The sequence below is a fragment of the Chiroxiphia lanceolata genome, chromosome 5 (genome assembly GCF_009829145.1).
Source record: "Chiroxiphia lanceolata isolate bChiLan1 chromosome 5, bChiLan1.pri, whole genome shotgun sequence".
NCBI classification, from domain to species: Eukaryota; Metazoa; Chordata; class Aves; order Passeriformes; family Pipridae; genus Chiroxiphia; species Chiroxiphia lanceolata.
The window spans coordinates 40825886-40851529 of NC_045641.1; the positions used below are offsets into that span (position 1 = coordinate 40825886).

A 25644-nucleotide genomic window follows, 5' to 3' on the forward strand; every position below is an offset into this window, starting at 1 on the left:
AGAAATTCTTTACTGTGAGGGTGGTTAGACGCTGGAACAGGTTGCCCAGAGAAGTTGTGGATACCCCATCCCTGGAAGTGTTCAAGGTCAGTTTGGATGGGACTCTGAGCAACCTGGTCCAGTGAAAGGTGTCCCTGCCCATGGCAGGGGGTTGGAACTAGATGGTCTTTAGCGTTCTTTCCAAACCAACCATTCTGTGATTTATGATTGCAGTGCCACAGACATAGCAGAAAAAGGTTGCTCTTCCATGTTAGAGGGTTGTTCTCTCCTTATTATAGGGTGTATCCAATATATGCAAAGATGACTCAGTATTTCTCTGAATTTTAAATGCAAACACATTATCTTGAAATGTAACACAGTCAATGTCATGTTAGTATTGCTGTCAGTGCAAAATATCGCCCATCTTTCTCTGTCTCCTAGCAACTGCTTCCCACGTTTTTGCTTGCTGTCAAACTTGTTTCTTCATTCTCTCCAGATCTGCATCTCATAAAGAGCTTTTAAGAAACATTTCCACACTAGAATTAAATAACTTCCTTTTTTTTTCATGAAATTTCTATTGAATAAAAGCTCTCCTAGTTACCTGCTAATGAATAAAAAGGTAGCAGTAATGTTGACCTGAACAGGCTGCTTTTATTTGCAAGCATATATATACTTTTCTGCCATTAATTAATCTTAAGAGAACCAGTTGTTTTTTGATTTTTAACTAAGACATCTGATAGCTGCTGTCCTCTGTGAAGATCGACTGGACACTTTTCTTACAACATTGACCAAAAAACTGGATTTGGAGAAGAAGTGCATTCAAACAGTTTCTTCTTTCCAAATGCAGATTTTAAATGTCGAACCCAAAGTTTGAAGCAAAATAGGAAAAAGATATACAGGACAATAAACATGCTCAGAGAGATATTAAAAGTCAATTATAGGTATAGAATGGCATAAATAAGATAATAACGTTTCTATCTTTTGTTCTTCCTGAATTGCATATAAGGACTATGTACTTCCTGACTTTATCTATACTCAATCTCTATTCTAACCAGGAAGTTAATCTGAGCTTCTATTTTTTATTCAACTCTAATGGCATCTAGTAAATATTGTCTTCATTTGCTGCTTTATAAACTATTCCACGTATATTCATATATAATATCCCAAAATATTTCACAGTGCTGTCTAACATTAGCCACACAACTCTTCATTGCATGAAAAAAAATAACCAAAGAAAGATACCAGCTACTTAGCAGCAGTAAGAGCAGTGTTTGGGAACGGTAGCATTGAGAAGGTCAGGGGTGAATAAATGAAGAGAGGTTTCCACTTTATGAACACAGCTGCAAATTTCAATTGGCTTACGGAATAGCAAAGGCAATAAGAAATGCTAAGTCAGAATTTCACACTGATCCTAGTCTGAATCACTCCTAACCTCTAACATATAAAACCTCACGTTTTTTTAACAATGCTCATTGTTTGTGAGACATAACCTAACCTTACACTTAGGAAAAACAGTCACTGAATTTAACTTTGAACATGATGAAAATCTAGAATTGGTAGCAGAACTGCCTATGTCCTGTGTTTTCTTATTTCTAAAAATGTTAACATAATTAGATATACAAAAATTTTTGAAAATATGTATAACCTCTGTCAAATTAAGTTTCTAAATAAAATGTAGTTAGTGCAGTATCATTTTAATTTGCTGTGACACAGCTTACCCAAGGAGACACAATGAGATTTCTTTGAGGGACAAATAAAATGGTAAATACTTATAAACTAAATTAACTCTTTATTATTCCCATGCCTTAAAGTGAAAATTCCCACAAAACACATTACTGGAAGACTGTTGTTTGGCAATGCTAGAGTCTCATATGGATAGTGGGATAAGACTAGCAGCATACTCTTACCACCTTCTACTCACCAGCGTGGTACCTACTGGGTTCAGCCAAACAGGACTGCCTCTCTCGCATGGGAAGCTCATGACAACCTTTCATTCTACAGGGCATGAAGGGATGCTGAAGGAGCTGTCAGACACTGAAATAACTGTCAATGAGAGTCACACTTTTTCAGAATAATGCAATCATGGCTGTGATCTCTCCATGGTGATTTATCTTCTCGACAAAAGCTAATGGCAAAGCCCAGACCTCCTGTAATATGTAGGGAGCCAATGGACTTTGCGAAATAAGTTAAGGCATCATTCCTGATTGTTATTATACTTAAGCAGGCCTCCCTTAAAATTATTGGGGTTTTTTTCACCTTAGATTCTGTTCAGTATTTTTCATTGCATTTTGTTACAGTAATGAGGATGTCTTTGTAGTTCTTGTACTGTGCACCTACCAAATCTTTTATGATCAGTCAAGTTTAGTGGTAGAGCTTATTACAACACCTCGAGAAGTTTTAGTGTAGGAAGTGAAAACAGAAAAGAAAATTTGAGTTCAGGAAGAATGTTAAGATTTTCTTCATATTTTTGTAAGTCTAAAGGGCAAATTTTTTTATGCAAATATTTTGTTGTGCTTTTCCAAGAATGTAACAGCTAAATTAATAGTTTCAGTGTCAACATTTTTTGTGAAGAAAAAAATTAAAGTTTTCATTATTCATTTTCAAAGGGTCAAGATACATTTTTAGTGCACTTTTGACAGTTTGTCTTCAGCTTTGTGTGCATTTTTTGATGGGGCAGCGTTTATTTCCTGTGACATCAGTGTATGATATATCATGTTTTCTTGTCTCAGTATTTATTGTGAAGTTCTGTCCACAGGCCTCACTGAACATAGAAGGAGAATCTGTGGGAGTGAAGCATAACCCACAATACAGAGGACAAGACATACGTGAGTCAAAGGGAACTGCTGGCATCCAAGGATGCCAAGAGACTTAATTGGTGCGTCATAGTAAGGCCTTTTTCATCTTTGAAAATAATGGAAGTCTGGGAGATTCCTGATGAATGGAAAACCCAAAAATGTTGTGTCCACCATCATGAAATACAGGAATTATCCTGGGAAGATCCAGGAAAGTACAAACTGGCTAGTATAGGGAAGGTTATGGAGCAACCTGTAAGCATTTCCAGGCACATAAAGGACAAGATGGTGATTGGGAAGAGTCAGTATGATTTTGTCAAAGCCAAATGATATCTGGCCAACCTTATTGCCTTGCATGATGAGAGGACTGGCTCCATGGATGAGGGGAGAACAGTGAATGTTTTTTACTTTGTCTTTACTAGCTTTCTGCAAGATCTTCCATTTATCCATAGACAAAATGGTGAGATATGAATTGGTGGATTCCACAGTGCATAGAAACTTGGCTGGACTGCAACATGCAGAGATTTGACACAAAGTCCATTGGCTTTGTCCAATGACAAAGTCCATGTGTCATCCCACTGCCATGAAAGGAATAACCCCAGGGAATGGGACAGGCTTGGGGAAGAGAAAGTTTTGCAGAAAAGACCTAAGGGTGAATAATGCCAGCACCCGGCTTGGTCAGAGGGTTGGGGGAAACGATTATTCCCCTCTAGACTTTTGAGGCTGCATCTGGTTTTGGGCTCCCCGGTATAAGAAAGGCACTGACAGACTTCAGTGAAGGCCCACGAAGTTGGACATAGGTTAGAGCACATGGCATATGAGAGAAGCTAAGAGGGTTGGGTTTGGTCAAAGTGAAGAAGGGAAGGTTCATGGGAAATCTTATTGCTGGCTACAACTAGCTAACTAGAAGACGTGGAGGAAACAAAGCCAGCTTTGTCTTGCAGATGCAGAGTGACAGGACAAGAGAGAACATGTGCAAGACTCAACCACAGAAATTCCAGATAGGTATTATGGGAAAAAAATTACGATGAGGGTGGTGAAACCGCACAATAAGTTTTCTGCCTAGAGATATCCAGAAACCGATTGGGCAGGGCCCTAAGCAACCCAGAATAGTTGGCCCTGCTTTGAGCAGGAGTTTGGGCCAGATGTCTCCTAGTCGGACCAACCCACATTATTCTACTAATGTTTGAATAGCTTTAACGAAGCTTTATAGGTGGATTGATATGTTATTTCTGAAGGGTCTGAAACAAATCTAACTTACGTAATTTCTGTCACCATGCAGAATATATGACTCACATGCCATAAAAAAATTTTTAGCACATTTGGGTGTATGCAGTATTTTTTACTTTCATTATTTTTGAATAAAAATCACAATAATGCTGACAATGTGTGGTACAATGTGAAGGCATTATATTATCAGTTATCTGGATGATACATAAAATGTCTTTGATCCAATCTTTCTGGAGACACTATAACATAAAAACATAGTTTTATACAAGATTTGTACTTAAAAATAATGTGTGTTAGGTTTATAACAAATTTTTTAAAAATAATTTATTAAACTGTATCCTTGATCTTGGAATTGTTTATAATAAAAATACGATTTATTGTATCAAAATAAAAAAGATTCAACACATAGGTGACTGGTAGGTAGGAAAAAGTAATTTTGACCAATCAATTTTAAAACTTGTTTTATAATGTAACAATTCTCCTGTTAATATCATTGCAGATGGTTGATTCTTCTACACTGATAATTATCATTACCATTGGGACAGGAACTCATTATATACATGTGTACCTGTGTCTCTCCAAATTTTTTTAATGTGCTGAACACTGATTTTTAACATCACATTAAAAAAAATACAAAAATAGAATTTTCAATAACATAGGTCAAAATATTACATCTAGCTTCAATCTGGTTCTGTACAATGATTTTCAAAATGGGATGTAAAACAAACTGCATAGTACCTAAACTCTAAAACAACCACAAAATAAAATGTGTAAGAGGTACACAACTTCTGAATAATCAGAATCTCTTTCAAGTTTAGTTCTTATTATATTTATCCAACACAGTGTTAGAAAGTATAAAAGCTGGAGAGCTTCCTACTCTAGTTTTATCAATATTTAAAGTGCTGGATATAAGACCAAAGATCTGACCATAAATCTCATCAATACTCAGAAGATCTTTTTAATAATACAGGAGTTTTTAAGACTTAGTGTCATTCAAAAGCTTCTTATGATTACTACTTATAATTGAGACTGGATGTGGCACTTACTGCCATGGTCTAGTAACCTCAGTGGTGTTGGATCAAGGATTGGACTTGATGACCTCGGAGGTCTTTTCCAGCCTGGTTGATTCTATGATTCCATGATTCTATGATTCTATACAGCAGTTAGAACTATTTATATTCTCTTTTCTAGATTTTTTGAGGTTTTCATGATATCTAACCGAGTAGACCATATAACCAAAAATATATACCTAAACTCATAATAAGTTTTGATTCGGTCTAAGTTCCTTAAACTTACTTGACTTTGAACCTGATAATTAACCCAGTATGACTCATAACCCACAGTGTCTCACCCTTTATTACCAACGATATATAAATATTACTATAGAACTACAGCTGCCCTTTTCATAAATCTGTCTCTTTTAATAATAGTTCCTTAAATATAGTCAACTTTCTGAGTATATTTCTGAGTTTAAAAAAGGTAAATTTATTACTGTGAGACCATTAAACTGGTTCTACACAGCACAGCTCATTTGTGCAGTCAAAGGTTTCAGATGCTGTGCTGCACAATGTCATCCCTGCTTACCCAACCATCTCAGAGAAGCAACTCATCTGCAGCAGGGAGCAAATCAGCCAAAACAGACCCCACAAGGAATGAGATTTTTTGCTCATGAGCCATGGTTCTCACGTGCTCCATGCATGTGCACTTAAATAATTCAGACACATCACCTTCTGGTCATAATTTTTCTAGACATGAACTAGGTTTCTGAATTCATGTAAGCAATACTCAAGATGATAATTATTAATTGAACAGTTTCATTCACATGGAAGAGTCCTTTTCCAGCACAGGACACATGAGAAACCCAGTAGAAAGACCCTCTTAATTAGTATGACTTGATGCAGTTATCAGCAGTTTTTATCTTGATTCTTCAGGCCCTTCATTATCCATGATAACAAAGGATCTACAATGTATTTTAGGTTGTGCTACTTGTACAGGGAACTCTGTGCTCATGTAGCAAAAGCTAAAAAGATCTCTGAAATTTAGGAGAAGCATGTCTAGTATGGGTGAGATTTGCTTATTTTGAAAAGTTATTGCTATTGCCTACAAAAGATAGGTAAAGTGACCTGAAGTGTACTACAGCTGTTGGTCATACATTCTTACGGATTTCTCTGCACTTGTGCAAAGGCTGTAAGTACAGGGCATATTCCAAGTAGTAAATAAACAGTTACTGTTGCTCTGCTGCATTATAAGGCATGGTTACATGAGTTAAAGAGTGTTTTTAGTAAGCTTTTATTCCATACTGTACCTTTTCATCCAAAGCCTTGTGGTGCTCAAAGAGAGATTTCAGAGCTTTGAGGACCTCAACTTCACTGGAAACTCCTGAGGGAGACTGTGCTTGCCGTTTCACCACTGTCATCCTCAGTGACCTTTCATGTCTTGAGACAAGGCACTCCAAATGCTCCAGTAACAGCTATTGGATATGATATAAAAGGTTATTAATTTTTGTGAGCTTAAATGCCATAGAAATTCTAACTACAAAGTGCATGATACCAAATGGTAACCTTATGGTAGGAGAGAGTGCTGGAACAATTGACAATATTTCATGTTTCTAAATCAGATGGAATAAATATAAAACCAGAAAATCTACTCATGATTTCACTTACAACTCTGCTATGAAAAGCAAGAACAACAAATCACTCAGCTTAGGGTTGCTATTTAACTAAATTAATTATACATTTACAATATTATTTTTGATAGTAATTGATAAACATTGACAACCAAATAACAAACAATGCCAGTCTAAAAAATCATGTAAAAATATTAAATAAGTTTATAATTAATTCAGTCTAACTGTAAAATATTTTCAATTTATGTTGGAAGAAATGTAACAAGATATGTAAAAGTGAACAGTACATTTTATTAGATTTTTTAGGCTATTCATTTAAAAAGCCACAGCTAACGGTGTTTGTCATTAGCATGTACTCTAAAATGTTCTTTGTCTCTGTTGTACTACAAACATGAAGAAAATCAGAAATGTCCATAAATATCCATGAAATAAACTGTAAACAACATATTGTAAAAACATACTATAATTATTTTTCATTATTACTCTGAGATTAAATAAGAAAATAAAATGGTACTTTGATGTTGTGCAGAAAATTCCCCATTTGTCTTTACTTTCATAGAGCTACCATTGCTGTTCTTACTGCCTGAACATAAAAGAGAATTGGTTAGCTATAAGGTTAAATCTGGATAGCTAAATTCATGAATCACAATGCATGTTAAATATCTAAGTCATTGAACTGGAAATTTGAAAGTTACATGGATAATTGTTTATTATTTCTCCTTTGATGTGGTTCTTAATATAGTTACTACTAGTAATTACATATATTTATCTTTAATCCATAGTTATTCTCATTCAGACAATGGCCTTTATTGTTACATTAATTAACAGATGGCAAAACTAGAGTGCAATCACAATGGAGTTGTAATATATGGATATTAAGATAGGAATGAATAACATTTGGTGTCATCTTTGCTTCAAACATGATTCTTATGTCTGGATTTACACCTGATTACTATGTTACAATAACTGTATTATTCATAAAAATAGTGAATGCATATGCAAATAATTCTTACTGTTAATACATTAAGAATTGTAATGACTCCCCTCAGCTCAAGAAAGGAGGGTATTTCTATAATTTCTGAATCCAAGTGGTGACCTATATTTATCAAAAGCAAATGAGCAAGAAATTCACAAGCTCTGTCAACCCTGGAGGGCTGATAGCAGATACAAGTAGATTTTTAATTATTTGAGGCAGTCCAATATAACATGCAAATATGAAGAGACCTCAGTGATAGAGATGTCAAGAATTCAGTATGGCGCTCTGATAGGTTTGTAACTTAAATGAGGTCAGAACAGCATCCAAATATTTGCAGAGCTTTTCTGTTCACAGGATTACATACATAGTTAGTTGCTATCATGAATAGAATTGGATGTTTGAATTTTTTTCTAAATTATTATACCTTCATGATTTTTCTAGGCCCCTTAGTTTATCTGGGAGAGAGCTGGAGAAAAGTAAGTCAATAGCTGACTTCTAATTCTACAACCTACTCTCTGCCCTATCTCTTCAAAGAGTCTGTGAGTCTGCAACATTTCCTTCTCTGTGCAGTCTGACTCTGCATCACTCTATAGCCCCGGGGTACCCAGAATTTGACTCTAATCTGTGCTGTGGACTTAGATTTCTCCACAGTTATTCCCACTTCCTGGCTGATCCTGTTAGAGCCAGGCTCATCCTGCCCTGTTCTCTTCATGCAGAAACTTTTCAACACATCATAACTACCTCTAGATCAGTCTAAATCCAGTCAAAAGACTATGAATTTCTGGAGAAATGGAGAAAAAAGGAAAATATTGATTCACTGTTGAGTTTTTAGTATGGCCATTCGTTCCACAAGTCTGTTAGTTGTCTAATGCTCAAACCGACACCCACTAAACCAGTCCAGAATAACAAAACCTTGGCAATCTCTTTTTTCAGCCTAACTGAGCAAATTTAACATATTTGATTTTCTGTTACCCTAAAAGACTTATCTCCCAGACAAATGCTGTGATCATCAGAGACTTCTGAGAGCCTATATGCAAGTATTAGTTGGAAATGAAAATGAGAAAATCTGGTTCAGGAGAGAAGAAAAATGATGGTGACATGGAATTCTTGACATTGAAAACCTTTCATAACAGAAGGAATTATGCATAACCTATAGCACAGAGATAAATAAGGAACATACAAAAAAACCCTAATATACATCCACAACCTCACTTTGAGCTGGTGTAGACAGACAATCCCAAGAAGGAATTTCATGTCAGCATGGACAGAAGAAAGATCAAGACCCTTACTAAACAAAGGCAGAATGGAGATTGAAAAGAACAATGAAGAGAGAAAAACAAGTTAAACAAAGTTTTCAAATATAAGTGCAGAGCGATGGGAACTCAGAATTTCCAATGTGGTAATTGTGGAGAGGTTTGCTATTTGAGATGAACAGTGCAGCACCTTAGCCCTTTGTAGAGCTGCAGACCACATATTTAACTCTAGGTTAAGTTACTACCATGTTAGATACACACCTAATACATGATATATATCCAGATATAATACTAAACCAATACAAAACACAGTACTAAACCAATTACAGTCATTCATTTAATATACATAAAAGCTACGTTTGCCTTTAGCTTAGAACTACCATTTCAGAGGAGAAAAAAACCACTCCAGTTTCTGCATACGTTTCATAATTGTTAAATAAATCAAGTGCAAAATACTGTGTTGCCTATTTTACTGTATAAAGACAGATAATGAAATGTCACAGCTAGGGTCAAAAGACTCATGGAGAGCTACCACAGTACTTGTGAACATTTCACACTTTTTTCTTTCTGTTCTTATTTACTCAAGCTACTCTGTTTGCAGTCACTCATTCTTCTGGAAACTACCTCTGAACACTCCAAGAGTTTCCTTACCATCAGCCCTACGAATGCTCAAGAAGGAATGCTAATACAGATTTCTGACTTGCAAAAATTTCTTAGTTTTGCTTTTCAACAAAAGTCCACTTTAGGTCTCCGTAAATTCTGTGAGCACTATTAACCAGGTCTTTTAGTGCAACATTACTCCCAGGCATACTGAAAGAGAAAAAATCCCAAGGGTTAGAACATCTGACTGTGACTGAGCACCTGATGGTAAATCCTTGCCCACTACTCTGATGAAATGTTAGAATCACAGAATCATAGAAATTTTTAGGCTGGAAAAGACCTCTAAGATCATCAAGTCCAACCGCTAACCCAGGACTGCCAAGTCCTCCACTAAACTATGTTCCTAGGTGCCACATCTACATGTCTTCTAAATACCTCCAGGGATGGTGATTCTACCATCCAGCCTGTTCCAAAGCTTGATAACCCTTTTGGTGAAGAAATTTTTCCTAATATCCAACCTAAACCTTTCTTGGTGCAACTTGAGGCTGTTTCCTCTCATCCCATCACTTGTTACCTGGGAGAAGAGGCTGAACTCCAACTGGCTTCAGCCTCCTGTCATGTAGTTGTAGACAGAAATAAGGACCCCCTGAGACTCCTTTTCTCCAGGCTAAACAATCCCAGCTCCCTCAGCCGATCCTCATAAGACTTGTGCTCCAGACCCTTTACCAGCTTTTATGCCCTACTTTGGACATGCAATGATACTGCTGTTTTATTCAACTTTGCCCCAAATACAATTATGTTAAACAAAAGGGTAATAGATTTTCTCCACTTCCCTGGAAAGAGCAAATGTCAACTATATTGACAGAACTATGAAGTGTCTCGCTGCTACAATGATGGGGGAAGAGATATGTAAACATAAAAAATGCACATTGAAGATGACAGTGTGTCCACAGAATGTTTAAGTTTAATGACTGAAGGAAATCACAACAACTTGTGGGCATGTTGAGGACTTTCCTCCTCATATGTAGTTCAAGAATTAATATTCCAAATATCTGGGAGAACACCACAAGATTTCCTCTTGAAATAACATTGTAACAATACTGGTAGTTCATTTAAACTACAAAAGAATTGTTAGAAACCGCTTCAGAGATTTCAGTATGTTGCAATTAAACTCTGGCATTAGTAGTGATCATGGGCTGTTGAGCATTTTCTGCTCCCTCACACTGTGTCAAGCTGTTACAGTTGTCAAGCACTCAGAGGGACAGGCAGCTTGCAGGGAAAAGAAGAAGATCAAAAGCAGCAGGTAGGACAAAATCACCCACGCATCATTGCTATGCTTTTCCTACTGGAAAGCATAAGCTTGACAATGAATTATGAAATAATCTGACAAGTGAGTTTTATATGCTGGGTAAATTTTAGGATGCTCAAGATGCTGTTCTGATAATTGTATCTTATGTAAATGGAATGGTTTCTGGCGCTCTGGATTTTTTTATAAGCATAAAACATGTATAAAAATAATCATTTAAAGACTTAAAAATGCTCTAGTGCATATGAGTGAATGAAGCATCTTTAAAGTGTTAATTAGAACTAAATCATCAAGAAAAGAGAAAATTGTTAGAGTATACCCAGCTTCCTGTATTTCTCAAATCACCTACAAAGCACTTATGGAAATGATTGACTTCTGTGAAATGGAACATCACGGTTAAATTTAATGGTATAAGCTACATCAGTGTGGATTATTGCCTACTCTGCTATACTATACCATACTATCATGACTACTTGAACACTGATTTACATATGTAAAATGGAAGAAGTTAAAACATTCTTTTTCAGGAATGAAGACTCAATAAGTTGATACTAGTGTGACTCAATACTATTGAGTATACTATTGATACTATTGATATGCACTATTACAGGACATGGATTTTAATGAATATAAAATTTTTTAACTTTCTTTACTTTCAACAAACTTTTCTGCAAAAAAAAAGTTCACATCAGGATAGTAAGTGCAGAAATTATAGAATCAGCAGATGGTAATGGAGAGAAAAGGAGAATCATAAATAAAGGAGCACAGTGAAAAAACAAAGATAGGGCATTTGCTAAAATGAGACAGACTTAGCTTAAGAGATTCTTTAGAGGAATAGGTTAACCCACTAAGAAGACAATTCTCTTTTGAGGTCCAGCTTAGAATTTCTCACCAGTACGGGCAAAATTGAATTTCCTTTCAGTCTATATTTAGAATGAACATTATTCAGTGAATCTCCATCTCTGGTGTAAGCAAAGATGACAAGTAAAATAAGCAGACATGGGGTTGAAGATTATCTCTAAATCCAATCACAAAATCAATGATTTTCTTTGGCATTGTTCCACAGTGGTGGAAACTACTTTGCAACTGTGGTCAACTGGTGTGACCTCCAATACCTATACTTGTAAGTTAACAGTGAAAATCATTCTTTGAAAAAACAAAGTTACAGCCTAATTACAGCATTATTTCCCATGTCTGTCCTCCTGTACAGAAACCAAAATACTAGCAAACTAAAACCTTAATGAAATCATATGTGAAACAAAGATATGAAAGAAAATACAATAATCAGGATAATGATTAAAGTAATAGAAAGAAAAGGGTTTTATAAGAATAATGAATACAAATATAATAACTATTAGACTACACAGATTACCTGAAAACACAGGTATTGATTAACCATATATTACATTCACTATCTATTGTCACCCTATATTCAGTGACACTTCCTTTTTTGAAAGAAGAAACACATGAATCTAGAAGATATTTCATAATATTGAGGCAAAAATAATGACATTTACATCATTTATGTTAGTGAAATAATGCTTTAGGATTTACAGAACTTCAGGAGACAGCTGTACTTATTTTCAAGTGTAGAGTGCTTTTAGACCGTAAGAACTCACATTATCATGCTTAAAAAATAAAATAAAGCGCCTGACTCAGTTTCAGCACCTATCAAACTGATGTAACTAAAAGGATATATTAGAAAATAACCTAAATAAAGTAGTTAAAACCATATTTTAAAAAAATATTCTTAGACTTTCCCAACACAATAGAAGGGAATTTGAATAATAAAATATAAGGTTAAGTTCTGATCTATGGGTATTATGACATTGCAGTGCATAACTGACGATATTTCATAAACCATTCAATAAGGAATTGAGAAAACAAATATGAATAAAATCAGATATAAGTCAGCCTTGTTCCCTTTAATAAGTGCTTCAGTTCCTAAGGTATGAAGAAAAAGAAAGATGTTGACGCTGTCTTTGTTACAGCTGTTTCATTCAGGAACATAGGTTTAATTTTTGTTCTTTCTAGATTGCTAAAACTAAAATATTTCAGACCAATTTAAGTAACAATTTAGGCTATATTCAAAAAGCATATGTTTGTGTTCAGTTCTTTTTTGTTGTTTTAGTGAAAAAAACACAATCAAGTTAATCCATATTAGTATTGTAAGAGGTTTTTTTTCTGCCAAACCATCCCCCAAATTTCCTCATAATAATATTCTGATTTAATAAGTTAATCCTACACACTTTTTCTACTTTTAAAGAATACAGATTGAGACTAAAAAAATCTTTCAATTTTAATTTAAATTTAGCACTGCTAAAGTAGTGCTATTTTATAATCTCCATTAAATAACAAGCTAGATCACACTGACTTGTCTTCCAGCTTCAGAAAAAATGCTCTCTCTCTAAATGCTGTAGTTGATCATTCTAGCTAGAGAATATCCAGAGAAATAACTGTAAGGGTTTCTATTAAGATATTTTGTATATGTTTTCAGAGTCCCGTTAAATGGTTTTGCAGAGAGAACCTGTCTTTCTATCAGCAATGCCACATCAATCAATACCTATATATGTGCTTCTGCACTTTCTATTTTGCCTCGAGTACTGATAGATGAAGTTGCTAGCTAAGTTTTTGACATGCAAATATTTATACTGTAATATGTCAGAAAAATTTAATTATCATAGGCAGTAAAAATACATATTCAACAGCAAAAGGTCAGTAGGAAGCTTGGCGTAAGAATGCTCCTAGAAGGATTGAGTAGGAACTTGATTAAATATTGGGGTAAGGTTTAATCTCTGGTAATTTGGCTGAGACTTGGAGTATATGGGTCCCAAGAAATGTAATTCCATCATAGTCTCTCTCTAATACATGTTACCATCAAGGTCTACTACTGCAGCTTGGCATACAGTAAGAAATCAGAATATCTGTTGTTGGGTTTGGGTTTTGTTTGTTTATTTATGTGATTAGCAAAAAGTGTACGAGGCTGTTGCCAGGAAATAAAGAAGCACATAGGTATGGGTCTAAAGTAAAAAAAATACTGCCAGCTAGTCATAACTGAAAATGTAAAGGGGAGCTAAAAGGCTAATGCGTACCCAGAACCTGAAAGAATTGCCAACTTTCATTTCTTTCTGCTGATCTTCAGTTTGAAGCAGGAGGTACTTCAAATAGTATCTTTATGCTGTTACCCCAGGGAGATAGAAGGTTGGATTACAAAATTCAGAAGATGCAATTCGGAACTGAGCCTCTTCATCTAAAAGTGGTAGGAAGTGCTACTTGGGACAAAAGAGGTTATTGTGAGTGGTTCCACTATGTGTGGTTATGCATGAGCGTGACCTCAGAGGTCAGGTTAGGTAAGCCTTGCTAGCTTGCCTCTAGCCAAGCTAGAGCTGGTTCAACATTAGAACGTAGCTTACCTCTAGCCAAGCTAGAGCTGGTAAACATTAGAAGGATGGACAAAAGAAGCATTAGTTGGACTAACTTTATGTATGAGAAAAGACATTTAATTTTCTCATTGTGATAGTGTATCAGTGGTCCTCCAAATATTATTACTTTATTAGAATCTTTGCTAAATTTACAGAAAAATTTTGGGGCAATTTCTTTCTTACAAAATATTAATGCTGCTTTGTATTAATAACAGCATAGATCTCAGTTTGCAAGAGTGCCTCTTTATAGGCAATGCCTTCACAATGAATGTTGTTAGAAATCTTATTACTAGCCTGTCACCAAGATTGTATGTTGAAGACAACAGCTTTGCACCTAGAACACTTGTCTTCCCCAATAAAAGAAGTGTTCCTATAGAAGACAGCACGATTATTACAGCCAACTCTTACAACTAATGTAATATATGGTAGCTTAAAGCCTGGGAAGAACATATATAAGACATGATATGTCTTCACTAGCATTAGTGAAAATGCTAGAGGTCAGGGTAAAGCATGTCTCTGAACTTCTCTCTCCTTCTCCAGTATTACTTGAAATCTGTATTTCCCTTTTGCTTGCTGTAACATCTCCTGCATTCCCTATATTTCTTCATAGCCTAAATATCTTGAGCTCCAATACCTAGCTTCATTTTGAAAACACATTGTTAGTGTTTACCATTTTTAACTGCAAGGACTTACAAGGATTATCAAACTCTCTCTCACTTGTTGATATGAGTTCTGGAAAGCCTCTTACTGATTTTTCTTTTACATAACACAAGAAACAGAAGGATTATCTTTAAGCTTCTTGGTCTCCAAAGAAAATGCCTATGACAGAGATCTGTCTGACTTAGGAGATGACTTGCATTTGAGTCATCTTCCTTTTCTCTCACAGTTGTTTGGCAAGTGACTATCTTTGGCTACTTGGCTGTCTTGGAATTTTTGCTAGTCTGCATTGCTTAGATCAGGTATACCCACACTAGGTATTGGTACACTGCAGTTTTAATATGCTTTGCAGTGAAGCAGATAAAGCATTTTTACATTAAATACGAAAATAATTGACATATGTGGCAGTTACTGATAATTTAAGCAGCCTTAGAAAGTCTTCAGATTTGTAGCTGAGATGCTTTGATAAGTCTAGAAAATGCAGTGCAATTCATACATGCTTCTCCTAATTAATTAATTAATTAATATTATTTTTTGGGAGTAATTTTGAACTGCTTGGAATGTGGGAGAATCGTGGAGAGAAAAATCGTGGGAGAAAAAAAAGGTCTCACCTCTGTCTCCCATCATGTTTCCCAAACCCATCACCCCTAAGAATTTGTGTTAAATGTGATCATCTCCTGCACTCCAAGAGACCATGGAGGTAGATGGGTCAGCTTTGTCTTTTTGTAGGCATCTATATGATCTGTCCTTCCTTGGATTTCTGAAGTCTATGGCACCCTGGTGCTATAGTTGGACAGAAAAGAAGGAAGGAGAAAGGCCCTCTCTTAGTTCTTTTGGCATATACATTCTTACATTTCTTTCAGAATGCAAATTAACTGACTAAGGAAAGATGTTATCTGAGTATCCAAAGAATTATTAGTTTATTATATAGCAGGAAAACAAGAGGAGTTACACAGATCACAGAAGAATGAAATATGGATATGAGAAAACACCAAGTTCAGCCTCTGAGATCTATTCCATATGTCCATTACCAGCCTGACTCCTGTCTGATCTGGGACTATTACATCTCTTTTCTCACACCTTTCCACAAACACCGTAAAACCTTCTCTGCCACCCTCTTCTACTTCTTGAGAAATTCTGCCTTTTCCCAGATACTTTTATGTGCAAATTATTTTATCCTGAAAACAGTTCTGTACATCATTTGAGAATTTTCAGAAGGTGCTGTCACATATAATCTTGTTCCAAGACAGAACAACATCTTCTGATTGAAGTAGAACATGACAAATTTAAGGGTGAAATCTCGTCCCCACTCAGCTGTATGGCAAATGACATTTACTTCAGGGGTCACATGGCTGCATCTAAACTAAACAACAGACTGCCTGTGGTACATGTGGCATCCTTCATCTTATCCTTATTCAGATCGAATTCAAGGCACAAGCGACAACAGGGTCTGTTGTAACCTTGCCTTTTGCATTGATAAAAGACGAAGATATGTGCAGGCCACTTAGGCAGGTCCTGGGGCTTGCAAGGCTGCATTCTGGGTTTTAGAAAACATTTAAACTGAATGACCTTACCATGTTATATACAAAATCTGCTATGTTTGTAGTATATCTGGCTAATACACTCATTTCCTCCAGGACTGTAGCACAGTAGATATGTCCTGCTACTTAGAATGTTTTAAGAGACATTCATTTACTAAATGTTGGAATTTCTTCTTATTTACACAAATAAGGATTTAAAATTTTATGCAAGTTTACACATACATGACATCCAGAAAAGGTCTCTGCTGTATACTTACTCTTGTGTTGTTTCTTTCAGCTTTAAGTTCTGAAATCTCCTCCTCTTTTTCAAGCAGCTGTTCCCTGCATGCATTTAATTCTTTTGTCAGTGCAGCAAATTCCTGTAGAATAAAATTATATATGAAGTTACTCAACATGTAAGCACTAGAATAATTTAATCCATATGCATTCTAGAGTTTGAGAATTCGAATAATATTTAGAAATCTTCAACACAAACTAAAATAGCATACGTAAACTTCAGCATCTACTAAAACCATTTCAAGTCTAGATATATCTAATAAAAAACAACTACTGATTTAAATTTAGAATAAAAAAAGGTTCAAGATGATGGCAACATCTCCTATACATAAGCTACCAGAACCACACCAGAAGAAGAACAGAATTGGCCAATTTCATAGCAACAGAGACACCACATTTCACACATAATGAAGTTCAACTCAACATACCCACTTTGCGAGTGTTCTTGCCTCTCTGTAAGGCATCCTTTGCAATATGGTATGGGAGAAAAAAGTTAAGGTATTCACTGATCAAAATCTATCTAATATCAGATTAACATAAGTAATACATGTGTTGTGAAAAAATACTCTACTTGATTTAACTATTTAGATATCTTTGGGCATTATAGTGAAAGGTTGTGATGACTCAGAACAATATTTATGTTAGTTAGAATGAGCTTCCTATGAATCAATAACATAAAATGAAACTGTATTTTAAGTTGCTTCCAATGTGAAGCTCTTTACATGCTAATAAGTATTCTTTTAGTTGTCAAAATTTCTATTAAAATATCTTGATTTTACCATTGCTGTACTCTTCAACAATACACATAAATTTTTGTCTATACAAAGGGCAGTCATAGAATTGTCATTAATTTCAATAATGAAAAGGTTTCACTCCTACCTTTGACAGGCCTAAGATGTACTAAACTGTAGTAGTTAATTTTATACTTTACAGGAAAAGGTGCTACATGTCCCATGAAAACAGTAAGGTAAGGGATGAAAAACCTTTAAAATTTGTGACCACGTCTTGGAAAAAAAAAAAAAGGTGTCTCGAAGAACAGTATGGCTGCTTAACAAAGATGTATACGTATTTTTACATTTTAAGTTAATTTTAGTTTGACCAAAACAGTCAGTGCTTAAGAACACCCACCAGCCCACAAGATACTGCTTTTGCCCCCCCCAAAAGAAAGCAGTTCAAGAAAAAAACATGTCCAGGTGGTTTATCTTATCAGCCAGTAGGATGAAGCTAAGACTAAATCTACTTATTTAAGACAAAAGCTAGCCATGATCTCAAAAGAGCTTGGTTTGCTGCTTCCCCTCAAGCTGCAGAAACCAGCTTTTATCTGAACTAAAGAGTTGCTCAAAAGAAGTTTGATGGGTATTCCTAGGCTAATTCTGTTTCAGTCAAGTTTCTAAACAGTTAATGGTATATGGTATTGTATATTAAAAAGTATTTAAATAAATTTCAAGTGATACTCTGACAACATGTAACTAAGCATGTATTTTTTTTTTCATTTTTTCAGCAGCTAGAACTGGATTCACAGTAAACCTTCATGCAAATTGAATGGTAAGAAGGAAACTGTTCTTCTGATATCCTCAGTTTTGTTTTAGACACCAGCTACTGCTCACATGAACCATTAAGTGATGACCCTGCCATACCTCCTAATCAGTATTTGCTTTTTACATGCTAGTGATCAAGTACATTTAAAGCTACATAGTATACTTTGATGTTAAAGCCCTTAGCTTAACTTTTAGAATGAGACTTAAACTGTAAAACTTGTTCCTCACTTTTACAAAGTGTCCTTAAAACTCCTATTTGTAGATCTTAATCTAGGATTCAGAAACTGCCAGTCCAGCAGTGTTATTCTGTACAGAATTTTGTTTAAGAAACTCCTGTCCTTAAGGTTATAAGTAATGTTACACACCGAATGAAAATATCATATTTAATAGAAAGCCAATGATCTCAAGTAAGATTGCATCAGAATTTTGAAGCTCAAACCCACACATTCACACGTATTCCCCTATAGCACTACAGGGTGGAACCCTTGTTACTAATTTACATACACTTTATACACGTGGATGAGTGTCTATAACACTTTGAGAGTCTCGCAGAATAAACTTCCTGTGTGATCTATGTACTATGTTGTTGCTATTTATGTTTTCTCATTTCTTCGTATTGTTTCAGCTGGAATTAAAATAGACATTTTGGCATGTGCTTGGGCATCTGAATGGGTGACAGGTGATGGAAAGGATAACAAGTACAATCTGGTGATTTACAATTTGAGTTCCAAACTACAGGAAGGCAAAGCAGCCAGATAACATGGTTTTGTTGTTTTCCTTGGAAACAGAGAAAGACACGAGTTTATCAAATTGTACATCTTTACTGTGCCAAGGCAAGTCTGGTCCCAGAAGTACAGACCCTAATGCTCTGGACAATATAATCTCAAGTAATTAAGGAATGAAGTTCCTACTAGTTTGCTGAGCAGTACAGAGTTTATTCTTAAGGAGATGTTTTTTGATCATCAGCATAAGTTTTCCCTTGCTTATAAGCAAATCATTACCCAAAATTCTGCTCTGAGAGTCCCATAGCTAATACAATGCCATCTCAGCCTTGAAATACCTACAGCTTATATTCATAATGTCTATTATCATCTACCTTAGCTGGGCTACCTGTGTCCAGTGTTTTAGACCTTCTTACTTGAGTCGCTAACATGATCACTTCAAGCCTTTTAATTATTCAGTTGCTGCTGCTCTCTGAAATATCTCTGTCCTTTTGACATACCTGCAGTACCAACACAACAAGCAATCACCTCTTCATACGCCTGGAACTCAAGTGGCCAACTTCATCTGAAGTACTAGAGACTGCTCAGTTATCAAGAGCTTTGAATTCTCTGAACTGAATGATGACAGAAAGAGGGGTTTATTCCCTGTGTTTATATCATAAGCCTTTTACAGGGAAAGTCTAAAAGTAAAATTGAGTTTGCTCTAGAGCTTTACAAATTATTATTTCTTCACACCTGCTTTGATGTATTAATAACTAGGATAAAACCTCACAGCTTGTTTTTCAACTAATCCTTCCAAAAATACACATAAAACTTAATTTAAACATACCCTTTATATCCAAAGTATCCCTGAGATGTGACCAATACTCAGGGAAACAGGTTTTTCCCACAGGTTCAATACAAAGCAAAGCATATTTTTTTTTTACCATGACATACAGTTATGTAATAAATAACATGTGATGGTAATGACCTCTGCTCATGCAATTCCCTCCTATATATACAGGGATAAAGGGAATACTGTCATTTGGAATTACTGCTTGCAGCAGAAATCTTGCATGATCAGTGACCACGACAGTCAGTCATACTTTGGAGCCCTGAAGGTAATATCTGTTGCATAACTAATATGATCTGACAGGCACAACTGCATTCTTAAAGCTTATATAGAAGTTGTGCAGCCATAATGCTAATTAAAAAATGAAGTGAATTAAAACTCTATGAAAATTATTCACTTGATTGCACTGTTTTTATACTATACCATGACATCAAGATGTAAATAACTTTTTTCATGATAAAAAGTCTGAGAAGGAGAATTGCTTTCCCCGTATGAACAAACATAATCTCAGAGCCCATCTTATCTGTTGTTTTTCTTTTTTGCTTAATACTTGGGCTATGACACTAAGCCTTGAAAACCAATTCAACAGAAATTTGTAGCCACTGAAAGGACCATTAGGCTTTACGAATAAACAAAAGTCAAGGACTTCCCCTGGTAAAGCAGCTGAAATACATTTGGAGCAGAGGCTGGAGCGTGCCTGGGAGAGAGGGATGCCATTGGGACAGGAAGGCTGGCAGCACAGCCAGATGTGCTGGCAGAAGGACTGTGCAGGGGAGGCATACTACAGCTCTCTTAGTATTAAATTTCTGCCTCTAAGGGCTGGCTCAAGAAACGCTGCTTTCCTTGCTTGTTTCCAGGAAAGGCCTGCAAGGTTAATTTTTTTATGACCAAATACGCATAAAACATATATAACTAGTCTCCAAGATGCGAGTATGCCACAGAAATTATGAGATCCATAGCTGCGATGCTCAGCTGTTCAGCATATGATGCAGCTCAGATTGAGCTGAAATGAAAATACTGTTTTCCCTCATCCCCACAAAAGCTATTGAAATAAAGTAGTAATTTTGTAATATTAACAAAGAATAAATTAAAAATCCATAAACTTCAGTTTTGGAGACACTGAGGAGATTCAGCTTAAAATGTCCTTCTCTGAACTTTCTATTTTTGAACCACAGTTCATTTCAGAAATGAATGAGTGAACTAATCTCTGCATGGAAAAAGAATGGTAGGGTTTTATAATTTTTATTTTACATTCAACACAAGCTATGTCAACTGACCTGCTTTCCTACAATTTTAGATGTAATTCATTTAACATAGAAAATTACTATCTACTACAATTCCCTCAGAGTTTTAACCTTTAATTTATTATGTTTTCATCCAATCTAATTTTGTGGGAGTAAAAAACAAAGGACCTTCTTTCTTTTCTTATTATTCTTTCATTGAAAATATTGTTAGAAATTCTCCATACCTTTTAAATGACCAAGTATTTATTTTAGCAATTTTACCAGCACACTGACTTCATCCTTACTGACTCCTATTAACAAGACAAAGCACCAAAAAATCCTGAATGTAATTCACTATTTATTATCTTGCTGCAGAGGAGACGTAATGATATTCCTTGATTCTAAACTAGGTTGAATGCAAGATTTGTCTCATCCCTGGAAGTGTTCAAGACTCTGAGTCTGGTCTAGTGAAAGGTGTCCTGCCTGTGGTAGAGGGTTTGGAACTACGTGATCTTTAATGTTCCTTCCAACCCAGGCCATTCTATGATTTAAAAACATGGGTTTGGTGTCAGTCATCTGAAATGTTCATTGCTACATTACTGCTCAAAATGAGAGTTCATTTGCACACATGTTTTAAGTTGGAAATATGTAGCTCCAATATGAACCGAGTGTTTCTTTGACTCACACCATGCTTGCACAGACAGGGAATAAGCTGCTGTTCCTCAGGTGTGATCTTAATGGCCCTTACAGAGTGGCTCTTACAGTGGTTCTTACAGAGCCACTAACTGTGCTTCAAAACATCAAGGAACTCCAGAGACTGATTTAGGTTGTTCAGTGGTCTAAGACATCTAAAATGTGGGAAGTGTGATTAAGTGTCACAATGCTAGAGTTCCATTAATTCACAAAGAAAAATGAAAAATTGCATCAGGGGAGGTATAGGCTGGATATTAGGAAACAGGCTAAGCAGGGAAGTGGTAGAATCACCAGTGTTCAAAAAAATGTTTGGATGTGGCATTTAGGGATATGTTTTAGTGATGGATTAATGATCGGACTCAGTGATTTTAGAGGTCTTTCCCAATCATAGTTACTCTGTAATTCTAAGAGGACAAAATTTCTGTTATGTGAGAAAGAGAACTAATTCAGTAACAGTGACCCCTATTTTAATTATTTTTTTTTGTCAGAAACGTGGACACTAACTGAAATTTTGAAATATGTAGACATTTACAAACACAGAAGCCAATGCTCCTTGGAAGAAAGAAAACACTCTTCAGAGGCTCAGGACCCTATGTCTACAAGAATACATAATTAACATCTACAAGAACTAATAATTCCAATACATTCACTGAACAGAAAATTGGACAAATGGAGAACTGTTTTAAAACTTTCCATCAATAAGGAATTCCTTCCTTAATGCTCAGTTGAATCTACATCAGATTTTGAATTAAGTCTTGCAAATATTTTTTTATTCAGTCATCCCTTTCTGGGTAGAAGAAATCATCTCAAGCTAGTGTAGTCTCTCTGTGCATGGCCTGCTACTGTGAATGAACAATTTACCATCATGACTGTGTTTCCAGAGTAAGAGACATATAACTACTTTTTCTGAGCAAAAAAACCCCACCCTGAATACTCTTTCAGTATCTTAAAAAAAAGAACAAACCACTAAAAACAAACCCCAAAAATCTTACTTCTAGAAAAGATCCAAAAATAATAATAGAGAACTGAGGATTATGCTAGATAAAATTTATATATTTGATTAAGGTCATTTGAACATATTGAATGGATATGGATATGTTTTGGTGTAGCTTTGCTGCATATGTAACATAACTGCTATGGAAATGTCAACTAAATTCACTAGCTGTATCATATTACTTTCATAATTTTTAGAACAAGAGTACCATGAGCATTCAAAGTTATATTTCAAAATTCAACCAAGAATAAGCTTTAAATGCATCTATTTACATGTTAGTTGATGTGACAGTCTTTCTTGACAAATTTAAAGATAATGGGAAGAACAAACCACTATCAGGACTTACGGTGTAATCTGCCTCAATTTGCTGCTAAAGTACACACTAGCCATATAAAGATTAATTCCCCCAGATTTTTGAAGTGAATCTCCAGAGCAATGTGAGTATTATGACAATGGCTCAGTTTCTGGCAGTGACCTTCTCACACAATATTACTTCAGGAAGAAATCTGACACTACACGCAGAAGACATGGGTACAAATCTGCCATGATAGTTTTCATTTGAAACTAAGGCAATAATAATATGAATATAAGTCATGTGGTTTTTTTAGTACAGCCACAAGCAATGCCCCATGTATAACTCTAATCAGTGCCAAACAGCCTAACACAAACCTCTGTTCCATTATTTCCCAAATTATTTTGAAAAATTGTCATGTAAAAATTTAAATTTTACATGACACCAACTAAAAATTGCCTAGCTAACATTCTGGTTTTATCACAGTGAAATTATTTTTAATGGAAACCCTCTGAATAAAGTATGCAATATTTTCCCACTTTCTCTATTTAAATAATTTAGATTTGGTGCTCTGTATTATCTGTTGATCACTAAAATTGATTGTTAAAACACTTATAGTAATAATAAAACAGAAGAACAAGTAAAAAATGGCATGATAGAATTGACAAAAGATTTTTCTTCATCTCAGACTTCCTGTGTTCTGTGAGACTGTTCAGATTATGATAAGAGATGTGAGTTCACAAAAGCTTAAAAAATTATCTCAAGCACAAGGTTGTAGATGACAAAAATTCATCATTGCTTATTTGTCATCCTTAGTATCAAGCTATAAAGCTAGAAGCTTCAAAAGGACTTGACAGCCTTCATCCATTAAAAAAGTGCAAATTTTAAAGATTGTCACAATATAGCCTACTTTTTAACAGTTTTATTACTATAATGTAGTCAATCAAATTATACCACACTAGAGTAATTCTCCTATATTTATGAACAAGAAGAACCTAAAAAACCTTTTTTTTCCCCCTTAAAAAAAAGCAGATGGAAAATTTAAAGGTCTCTTGTTTTGCAGATAGTGTAAACTAGATTTGTTCAATTTGGAATAGATATCTCAGTGAATGACAGTAATATATTCTGTACTTCGAAATTAGCACTAATTGTGTCTTTAGCACTTTGCTCCTGACTGATGGGAACACTGAGGCACAGAGGGTCTATAATGCAATTGAACATCTGTCAGACTATTACTGAAAAGGGATAGGATAAAACACCACTCATATAAATATCTGTAAATGTAATAAAGCCGAATTTGTAATTCAGGTGCGTGACTTTTAAACAGGTCATTATACCATGTAGGATGAAACTGCAGACTGGCTTACAATGTGTATTAATTAGTCATGTTTTACTATACATACTGGACTGTATTTTGTAGAAGTATTGCTCATGTGCAACACTGTGGCAGCACTTTTCAAAAGTGGCATGAAAGTGTTGTTATTCGGAGCTGTAGTGATTTTTTCTTCAAATTATACAACTGAAGTACAGAAGTGAGTCACCTATATAATAAGGGAAATTACACCATCAAGTTTTTATCCATTTAATAATTAATGCCTTTTACAGGTATTCATATTCATTTTTCTCTAAAAGTACATAGATAATTTGCAGATATAGTTATATTGCAGACTAGAGTATATTATTATTTTCAAGAGACATTTTTTAATATTAGAGATATTTATACCAGTATGACTTGATTGATCAAAATTGTACTGCATCAAAACTGATGACAATTTACTCCTCCAGAGTTTGAAATTTATCATCTATCAATTAACAGGAAGAGAAAAATATGGTCAAAACTGACACATTATGACTAATTTTCAAAATAATTTTATTGAAAATGGGATTGATTTTATTCCAATTAATCAGTCATATAATTTCCTAGATATTTAAATATTAAATACATGGAGTGGTCTCAGAGCAGTAGCATAAGCACAAAATAAATTGCTGCATCGAATTACAAGACTACAATCTCCCATTGCCAGCATAGTTTTGTTTTATGCTTATCATCTCTTTTTATTTTTTTTTTCCAAAATTAAAATAAACACAAAGTTAGAAAGAGAATAAGCCTGGAAAATATGCAAATTATTAAAATGCTTTACAGACTGTACAATGGCTTCAGCACATCAAGGCATACACACAACTCTTATTATAAGGCAGATTGAGGTCAGTACATGGCCCTAAGAAATAACCTAAAATAAATCCTGACAAAGAGGATATATAAAGAGTGGACTATAAGAAGTAACATATATTTACCAGTAAACAGAATAACTCTTGTATTATAATGCTGAATAAGGAATGCACAGCTTATTTTGGTGCCAATTCTAATTTACTAGTCTAGTTGATTTTTAGCATCCCTGACTCACTTTTCAAACTCTTTACTTCTCTAGCTTCAATTTGCTTCTCCACACAGCAACTTGTTGTTTTCCGCCAGGCAAACTTGACAAAATACAGTGTGACTTTCCTTCTCCTTCATTTTGTGTAACTGTCCTGACACTTGCCTCCTTCTCTTCTTCCTCAGCATTGTCTCTGGGTAAATTTTATCCAGGATCATACGTTCTGTCAACAAGTCTCCTGTTCTGGTTCAGAATACACTCTTCCTTCCATAGAAAAAATCATATTTTTTCCCCTTTCAGAATTTGATGCTAAATAA

General features: G+C 35.1%; 1 protein-coding gene across 17 annotated transcripts in view; it reads right to left on the minus strand.

Moving 5' to 3' along the window:
• Positions 1-25644, minus strand: part of PPFIA2 (PTPRF interacting protein alpha 2) — a 327520-nt gene that overhangs the window by 106794 nt on the left and 195082 nt on the right. For 16 of the 17 annotated variants that reach the window (XM_032689687.1, XM_032689682.1, XM_032689684.1 and 13 more), the window contains 2 exons: positions 16640-16741; positions 6307-6471 (listed from right to left, as the gene is read on the minus strand). In XM_032689687.1, coding sequence (XP_032545578.1) covers positions 6307-6471; positions 16640-16741 — 267 coding nt within the window. Of the gene's footprint in view, positions 1-6306; positions 6472-16639; positions 16742-17086; positions 17110-25644 lie in introns of those variants that run through there. The other variant, XM_032689694.1, reaches the window with a different exon arrangement.